Source organism: Talpa europaea, assembly GCF_964194135.1.
Source record: "Talpa europaea genome assembly, chromosome: 12".
Lineage (NCBI taxonomy): Eukaryota > Metazoa > Chordata > Mammalia > Eulipotyphla > Talpidae > Talpa > Talpa europaea.
Window position 1 is genome coordinate 45,140,189 of NC_140079.1, and position 10,016 is coordinate 45,150,204.

General features: G+C 42.0%; 1 protein-coding gene across 1 annotated transcript; it reads left to right on the top strand.

Moving 5' to 3' along the window:
• Positions 1 to 637: 637 nt before the first annotated feature.
• On the top strand, positions 638 to 3,533 carry CASP14 (caspase 14; the record flags this gene model as incomplete). Its single annotated transcript, XM_084249696.1, has 6 exons — positions 638 to 664; positions 1,452 to 1,601; positions 1,729 to 1,954; positions 2,115 to 2,231; positions 2,424 to 2,527; positions 3,342 to 3,533. 6 exons carry the CDS (start codon positions 638 to 640, stop codon positions 3,441 to 3,443), a joined length of 726 nt encoding a protein of 241 aa, XP_084105822.1. The 3' UTR covers positions 3,444 to 3,533.
• Between the last annotated feature and the right edge of the window lie 6,483 nt (positions 3,534 to 10,016).

The following is a 10,016-nucleotide window of genomic DNA, read 5'->3' on the forward strand; positions in this document are numbered from 1 at the left end:
AAATGCATATAACACAACAAAAGCCATTCTCTTCACTCAGAGTAGAACAGGACTCAGAGATGAGTACAGTGAACTTGATCAGATAGATATTCAGGTTCAAGGCAGAGGGAAGGGGGGTGGACTGGTCTGTTTGGATTCTAGACCCACTGGGACGGTCTCAAAATAGTACACATTGAAAGCATTCTCATTTTAAACCCAACCCTGAAGGAGCTCCAGGGTGACCACGGGGAATGCACAAGGCTATGTGCCCCCCCCCCATCAATCCAGGGCCTTCAGAGGGGGGACTAGTCTGTCCCAGGCTGGTGAATGTCCCAAGGGAGGTATAAGGAAGATTCCAGATGAATGGCATTGTGGAATGAGTTTATCAAGAGTCCTGGATATATACAGGAATGGGAGACACAACAGGTGTTACACTAAAGAGGAATTGCTTCATGGATTGTCCATCATCTCTTACCCAGGTCTGACCATGAACAAAATCCCCACCACTGCAGTCCTATTCATTCCTGGAAATCCAGAAAAAACAAACTCATCTATCCCCTGAACTCCTCTTCCTTCCCCTGGAGACTTTCATCTTCTCTCCTCTCAGTCCCCCCAGGATTAGACAATCTGCTGGGAACCAGATTCAGAATCAGAGGAAATGAGCCATCTCCAGCCTTTGGAAGAGGTGGGTCAGTGCAGTTTGAAGGAGAGGCACGGGGGCGGGGGGAAGGGGAGTGCAGGGGAGAGGTTAATGCTTCAATGACAGTGGGGATTGAAAAGTCTCATGACCTTAATTCAGAGTTAGAAGTTGATTTGTGATCATTCAGATGGAGAAAAAGACTCAGACAGAACTCAAGTCAGGAGTAGAGGGTGGATTCCTGCTATATCTGTCTCAATTATCAAATTCTTATCACCATGGTATTCAATTTTTTCCTTTTCTTCTGAAAAGAAATTTTGACCTCAATATCCCTCTTCTTTGGGAATAAGATTTTAGTATTATGTTCAGAAATTCTGAGATCTCTGCTAGTTAAGAAAGTCATGTTCAGAACACCCTTAGAAAGAATAGGGAGACAGTCACCAAATAGGACAATTTCAGAATCACATGCACACACACTCACTGTCTGTATTTGGAAACTGAGGCTCAGATTGAAGCAATGACCTGCTCAAGTTCACACAAGGTTATAACAAAGCCAGATTCAAGGTTGGATTACCAAATTTGGCAAATAAAAACAAAGGATATGCAGTCAAATTTTAATTGTGCATCAACAGAAAATCATCTTGGGATATAAGTGCATCCCATGAAATGTTTGGGATATACCTATACAAAAAAATGTTTTATAATCTGAAATTTGAATGTAACTGGCAACCTGTATGTCACCTGGAAACCCTAATCCCAAGCCTCTTTGGGCTATATCTCTTGCTTCTCCTTGATTTCACTCCCTTCTGCTGATTTTTGTCATCTCCTGGCCCAGGAGGCATATGATATGTCAGGTGCCCGCCTAGCCTTAGTGCTGTGTGTCACTAAAGCCCGGGAAGGGTCAGAGGCAGACCTGGATGCCCTAGAGCGCATGTTCCAGCTGTTGGGATTTGAGGCCATCATGAAGAGAAATCCCACTGCCCAGGTATTGTGCAACCAGCCCAAGGCCAGCAGGGGGTGGGAGTGGGGCCAGCCGGGGGTGGGAGTTGGGGAGTGCACCAGATGGCAGGTTCTGGGACCACACCTGCATCTAACTATTCCTCTCACTCCAGCAATTCCAGGAAGAGTTGGAAAAATTCCAGGAGGCCATAGATGCCCGGGAAGACTTCGTCAGCTGTGCTTTTGTGGTGCTCATGGCACATGGACAAGAAGGTCGCCTCAAGGGGGAGGATGAGCAGATGGTTGAGCTGGAGAACCTCTTTGAGGTTCTGAACAACAAGAATTGCCTGGCCTTGAGAGGCAAGCCTAAGGTGTACATCATCCAGGCCTGTCGAGGAGGTGGGGACAGAGTCAAGAACACAGAGTTTGCCTTCCTAACCCAGCCCAACCCCACATCCAGAGCCCCGGCAGGCCCTCCCCCAATGCTGTTGTCTTGGAATCAGATCATTTCCCCCATCTTTATCTCTGACTTTGCCTTGTCCTCTTCTTGGTATTTCAGAACATAGGGACCCTGGTGAAACTATAGGTGAAGATGAAATTGTGATGATCACAAAAGACAGTCCCCAAACCATCCCAACGTACACAGACGCCCTGCACATCTACTCCACCATGGAGGGTATGACTCCCAGGTGACCCAAAGTGAGCCTCTTCTCGTCTGCCTTACCTGCTGTTCCTCCACCTCATTTACCACTTCTGAAACCCAAGATGCACCTCTAGGATCCCTCCCCTTCCAGGGCCTCTGCCACCACATCCACCCACCTGCCCACCCCCACCAGGCTCCCCTGAATCTGCTTCTCTGGACTCCCAGGATACATCGCCTACAGACATGACAAGGAAGGCTCCTGCTTCATCCAGACCCTGGTTGATGTGTTCACAGAGAATAAAGGACCCATTCTGGAACTCCTGACTGAGGTGAGTTGAAACCAGGGACCTAGAACCCCCACCCAGCCTGAGCAGGGAGCAAGCAGAGTGGGCTGGGTCTCTTCAAATGTATTTGCATTTCCCCCTTCCCTGCCTCCAACCAAAATCAAACCTGGGTCCTAACACAGACACCAGGATGCCCATTTCCCAACAATGATTTTCCCTGATGCAAGGAATTCCACAGTACGTGAGAATTAGATGAAAAATAGATAATTTTTTGTGAATTAAATGGTTCAGGTTTTAAAAAAAAAAAAAAAAGATTGATTGATTGATTGATTGATTGATTGATTGATTGATTGATTGATTTATACAAGCATTGGGTACAGTCAGAAGCGCAGGAGGGTGAGAGAACTCACCAGAGCCAAGCAGGGAACAGAAGAGGCAGACTGATGAAACATACTGCTGAGGGTAGCAGCGGGCGGCAGGAGAGGTTTGGGCGCCATGTGGGACCCCCGCCCCAGTGGCTGGAGATGAAATGGGCACTCAGAGGCTGCGGGCAGCTTCGCAACCCAGCACTCAATCACTGCACCACAGGGGAGGCCCTAAATGGTTCAGGTTTGATGAATGTTTGGGCAAGATTTTCTCTTCTAATGGTTATGTGCTTTCACGGTGAGTAAGAAAAAAACATGTAACAAGAATGTCAAACTAATGATCCATAGAGATTGTGGTACAGGATCACGCAATAAAGGTCTCCCATCTTAGAACTAGGAAACCCACCTGCCCTGTTCTCTACCCTTCACCCATAAGCCCATAACACTGACTTCCCCAGGAGTCCAACTCCAGCTGACAACCACTGTTGCTACAGGTGACACGGCAAATGGCGGAAGCAGAGCTGGTTCAGGAAGGGAGACCCAGGAAAGTGAACCCTGAAATCCAAAGCACCCTTCGGAAACAGCTCTATCTGTAGTAGAAGAGAAATGGCAGGGAGGGGCTCTCTTGCAGATGCTCTGCCTTCCCACAGATATTTAGAAGCAATTTTCACCATTCCTACCAAATTTTCTTTTAAGGTTAAAAAAGTGGCACCCAGTCCCTCCTTATCACACTCCTGATACAAGCCCTCCTTCAGTCTGTCCTTGTCATTCTTTGAGCAATCCAGCTAACTGACTACAAGGCATGGCAGTAACTAATATCACCATCCCCAGGATTGACTCCCTGCCTCTATGAATGCTACCTAAGGGCATTCATTTATCTGTTTCTGCTCCCATGCTCAGCTAAACCCATTAATCTTACCCATGCAAAATTTTCTACTGAAAACCAATGCCTACTCACCACCTCCCACGTCAATCAAACCTTTGCATGGCTCCTGAATCTCATCTAGTTTATAACCTACACTTGAACTCTTGATCCATTGCCATTTCTCATAGATGATCTACCAAGTCTTGGAAATTCAGTCATGCAAGAATTGTTCTTTTTCTCTAAAACTCTTCTTCCTTGGTTAACAAGCTGGTGCCTTCACACAGTTCTATCTAGTAATGCTGACACCTTTTCTTGGTCCCTCCCTCCTAATGTTATCCATATGTACACAAGACCTTGGACTCAGCCATCTCTTCAAGAAAATTCATCCATTCTCATGATACCAGTATTCAACCACTCTAAATCATAGAATGTTGGGACTTTGAAAAATCCCCTAGTATCACCCTGCTACTTTTCAGACAACATGGTAGAAATCCAGAGAAGTTAAATGTCTTGACAAATGCTAGACAGTAAGTCAATGTCAGGGTCAAGATCTGACTTTCAACTTAGTCCACTTCTAAATCTTTATCAGAAAATGTTTATAATTAAACCTGCCCCCCAAAAAAAAGTTCTTATCCTGAAAGTAAGATCACTGGAAGACCTCTAGAAATCTTCAATAACCAGCAGTCAATGTTAAGTCCATGGAATTCTGGCTCTGGGTCAGAAGCTGGATTAAATGCACTACCTTCCAAGTCTATGGCCCATGTTTCCCCATTCCCAGCCCTGACACTTCTCACTGAAATAATCTGTGGTCACCATCACTGAAAATTCAAGGCTAAAAGTGAGTCTTTTTTTCCCTGTTCATCCTCCAAGTGTACCCTGGCACCCTCAATTTCAGATCACAAGCTTGGAACTTGCAGTTATCTATGATTCCCCTCTTCTTGCATCCATCATCTGCCACCAGCGACCATGCCCAGCCTACTCTGAGTTTGCAGTGGATCTCATGTGTCTCTGCTCTTCCTTCACATGTCACCCTCCATGCTCAAGTTCCACCCTCTCACATCTGCACCTTTGCATCAGCTTCTTCTTGCCTCTCTCCCTGCCTATCTCATCCTTCGTCTGCCCTCCATGCCTTCCACAAGTATTGATCTCCCTACAACACTCAAGAAGACACAGTAACACCCCATTTTTAGAGACCAAGGCCAAGCTGCACATCCTCTTTTTTCACACTCTTACAGATACACCTTCTACTAGAAATCAGTCAAATTCATGCCCTTTCTCTCCCACCATGAATTCACTCTAATGTCCTTTTACTTATTCCTGCCTCTAAGACTTTTCTATCACCAGTTCCCCAAGCTGGAGTACCCTGTCTCTCTCTTTACCTCTTTTCTGCTTCTTCCAACCCCTGCTTATTCCAGAAAGTTATTTGTAGTATTCTTTCTAATTGATGAAATGATGATGGTTACAATTTCTTGAGAGCAGGGGACAAGTCTTTGACAAATATAATGGATGTTCAATAAAGAATTGCCAACTTTAAATGTGCTAGTCTTTGCTCTATGTTTAAGCTTTCAGGCTGATGTGAAAGGCATGATGAATTTGTTTTTGTTTTTTCCCAGTAGTCAGCTACCTCCCAAGTGTGTCTATCCCAAACAAAGAATCTCTTCGTAAAAGCAGATGTGCTGGGAATTTATATTGTTGAGGGGCAAACTTCCTTGTCTAATGTCTATCTTTTACATGTTTGCTCCATCTTCATAATAGTCCCAAGAAAGTCCCACATATATAAGCGTAGCTTTTCAGAATCATAAGGCACTATGAAGATCTGCTAGTTTCAAGATCTTAATTACTTAACAAATATTCCATCTCTCTCTATCTGGGTGCCCAGGGCAGACATGACTAATCAATCACACCTTTTCTTTGATGAAACAGTGTGTTGTCTTAAAGTCTGTCTCCTCTCACACCTCAGGAAACATAAGCACATCATCCTGATCCAACTGAACCTCTTCATTAGGGAGTGACTTGTCTAGGGTCACCAAGTTCTCAAGTAGAATCAGGGTTCCTTAATGTATGTAGTAGTAATAGCCATAAAGCTGTTGGGACTATAATGGCAGAGCAAGTGTCTGAGGCAGAAGCTAATACACAGGGCCAAGTAGATCTGATGTATCTACTGATACCTACATTATACACCCATCCATCTACAAACCTGTGAGTCAAACACCCAACAATTTTGGAGTCTCCATATACAGGAATCAGCAAACTATGACTCACTCATCAAATCAAACCTATGACCTGTTTTTACAAATAAAGCTTTATTGACACAGCTATGTTCATTTATGTACATATTATCTAATGCTGCTATCACTTTGTAGTGGCAGACATGAGTAGTTACAATAAACAATATATGGTCTGCAAAGTTGAAATTACTTTGTTTTAAAAAGTTTGCCGATTCCTGCCTAAAACCCAACAAATTCCCACTTTGCTGGAGCTAGCCAGAGTTGCTCATCATCAAGAACTACACCTCATACAATATGCTACCCAAGGTTGAAATGCATGGCTTAATTCTTAAAGGCCCCTGATTAAGGGAAACCCCCAATTATTTAGTAAGGGTTTGAAAGTCTGTCCTGTAAGGTTATTATTGAGTATCAGGGGCAGAACCAGGTTTCACAGGACCTGTCTGATTCATGCAGGAGGACTTCCTCCTTAAAGAAAAGTACAAGCATATTAACAAAGAATTAGCATGGGCCACATATGTGCATTGTCAGGTCTCTCCCAAAACCTTGGAGGGACCCATGAAAGTGAGGTCCCTACAGCTTATCCTATGTTAGCTGCAGAGCAAATCCACTTCTGTCCCACATCTATACTCCAAGTCATTCTCCACCAGCAGCAGGAACGATTGTTTCCAATGAAATGTTGTTTCTATTCATTTCAAATTGAATATGAGCTGCCATGCATATTACTAAAATCTTTCAGTGGTCTCCGACTGATTCTAGATAATGAAAAGAATCTTAATTTGACTTCTACATTCTATGTTCTCATCTCTATTATTTCATTTTTCCCTGTGATATTGTGATTTATAGGAAATATACATATTTGATTTATAGGAAATATATATATTTGATCATTAAGATGACCAAAATATATATTTCTTACCTACTTCATCCACAGTTCCTGGCTCAGAGTTTGAAAAACCCTTGGAAGTTACAATGACAATGATAAAGATTTCTTTGTTATGTGAATGAGGTTGGGGGCTGGTGGCCTGGAGAACCAACCAGGTAATCAGAGGCTTGGAACTTTCAATCTTTCAAGAACATTGGGGAGGGGAGAGGAGGTTGAGTTCAGTTGCAATGGCCAATAATTTAATCAATTAGGCCTATGGAATGAATCTTCTATTTTAAAAAAAAGAATACTTCCAGGTTGGTGAACACATGGAGATTTCAGAAGAATGCATGGAGAGGACACATATCCACATATCTTGCCTTGTGCATCTCTTCTACCTCCATTATATCTTTTCATTCAATTTTGTAATAAATTGGTAATCTAATGAACAAGTGGATTTCCTTAAGCTGCTTTAGAAAATTAATTGCATTTGGCTGGTCAGAAGCACAGGTGACAGCCCTGGGCTTGCACCTGGCCTCTGCGTGAAGGACAGTCTTGGGAGTCTAAGTCCTTAACCTGTGGAATCTGATGCTATATTCAGGTCAATAATAATGGAATTAAGTCAACTTCTTGAACACCTGCTGATATCCAACAATTGCTAATTGGTGTAGCAAAACCTCTACATACCATGTAATTGGGTCCAGGAAACCTAAGCATTGCCTAAATAAGTTGTTCCCTACCTCAAATTCCTCTATAAAAATAATTCTCCCCAAATTATCTTTTCATCCTTCATATGCCAGGTCAAGTATCATTTTTTCAGGGAAGTCTCCTTGTCTATCACTCCAGATAAGATCAATGTTTCCTGATCTTTTTAGACTTTTTCTTCAAATGACAAGTCACACTGTAAAATTGTGTCTTTATTTATGTGATTATTTATTTAGTATATGTGCTGCCGAAGCGAGCACTATGTGATTATTTATTTAAAATCTAGCTCTGCAGACCTCAGACCTCTCCTGTCTCACCTGTTGCTACTCTCAGCAGTGTTTTCAGTATGTCTGCCTGTTCTGTTCCCCACTCTGTCTCTGGAGAATCCTCTCACCCTCCTGCAACTCTGGCCTGTACTCCATTTCTTGTATGTATAAATAAATAAATCTGTAGAAGACTTGCTGTAACAGAGCTAGATTTTAAATAAATAATCACATAAATAAATACATAATTTTACAGTGTGACTTGTCATTTGAAGAAAAAGCCTAAAACAATCAGGAAACATTGGTCTTTTTTTTTTCATTGTAATATATTTTATTTATATGAAGCATGAAAACTTTCAGTGTAAAATAAACTGCAATAATCCTTATATTGTGTATAATCATGTTAGCACCTACTATAGTTGCAACAGAGCTTAAATTTAAGAATATATATATCATAAGTCTTAGGCTGAACAGTTTGGAGCATTTTAATATTTTTTTTCTTTGTCATATTCTTTTTTATTGAGGAAACTTATTTGCAATACTCTTCCAAAGTAGGTTACCACACATCAGTACACCCAGTCCTTCACTATAGACCACTGGATACTCTCCACCATTTTGTTTCCTCCTTCCTCCTTTAGTAGCTTCAATTCTACAGTCATATTTCCAGGGTTTGTTTTAGTTTAGTTTTGTCTGTTATTTTGTTTCTCTGTATTCTGTATAGGAGTGTGTGATTTGATATTTTTCTTTTTTCTTCTGAATTTTTCTTTTTTTTTAATTTAAATAATAAATTTTATTTTTATATTCCCCCATACAATTGCAAACGCCCCATTCTGACCCCAATCCCTCCCCTCCCGCCCCCCGCCCCCCAAAAAGTGTCTCTGGTTCATAGTTTTTTGTTGATTTTGATTTTCACTTTCTTATATTCATTTTCCTGGTCCCTTATTTAGGTTTTCTAGATTCCTGCTATGAGTGAGACCATCCGGTATTTTTCTTTTTCTTTTTGGCTTATTTCGCTGAGCATGATCCCTTCCAACGCCATCCAGGAAACATTGGTCTTAATCAACAGGCAACTATAAACCAGAGATACACTACAGGGTGGGAGAAGGGAGTAGGATCAAAACAAGATGGGTGAAAGTTCCTCGGTCTACTAAAAATGGAGCTACCATACAACCTGGCAATTCCACTACTAGGGATCTACCCAAAGAATACAAAAACATTGATTCAAAAGAACACCTGTACACTTATGTTTATTGCAGCACTATTTACAATAGGTAAAACCTGGAAACAACCCAAATGCCCAAAAATAGATGACTGGATCAAGAAGATGTGGTACATATACACCATGGAATATCACTCAGCAATCAAAAAAGATAAACTCATGCCATTTGCAGCAACATGGAGGGAGCTGGAAGGGATCATGCTCAGTGAGATAAGCCAGAAAGAAAAAGAAAAATACCAGATGGTCTCTCTCATAGCAGGAATCTAGAAAACCTAAATAAGGGGCCAGGAAAAAGAATAACTATAAGAAAGAAAAAATCAAAATCAACAAACAACTATGAACCAGAGACACACTATGGGGGGGGGGGGATTGGGGTCAAAATGAGGGGGTTGCAATTGTATGGGGATATAAAAATAAAATTAAAAAAAGAGAATAAAGACATAAAAATCTTTTTAAAAAATAAATAAAAATAAATCGGTCTGCTTTCATGCTGTAAAGCTTTCAGAAGCCTCTGCAGCACGGGTCTGTTGCCTGGCCGGCCAGGGAGATACCCACATGGTGCAGCAGACCTCAGACCTCTCCTGTCTCACCTGCTGGTCCCCTCAGCAGTGTTTTCAGTACATCTGCCTGTTCTGCTTCCCACTCTGTCTCTGGTGAATCCTCTCACCCTCCCGCATCTCTGCCCTGTACCCCAGTTTTTGTATGCATAAATAAATAAATCTTTTTTAAAAATAAAATAATAAATTGGGTTGCTTTCATTCTGATTTGTTGGGCTGTTGGAGGGATAAAACATTTCAGTTATTTATGAAGCTGTTCTTAAAGGTGATCTATTATAGGAAATGAGGTCACCACAAGTCAATCACCCTCCTGCTATACCTCTTAACCCACAATCCACACCCACCTGGCCTCAAGACAGGCTCTTTATGCCCAGTTGGTTTCCTGTTATGTTCTGATGAGACATAAGAGAAAGACAGGAAGGAAGAGGAGGGATACGTGACTTGAATCTTCCTGTTTGGGTGGCCAGAAG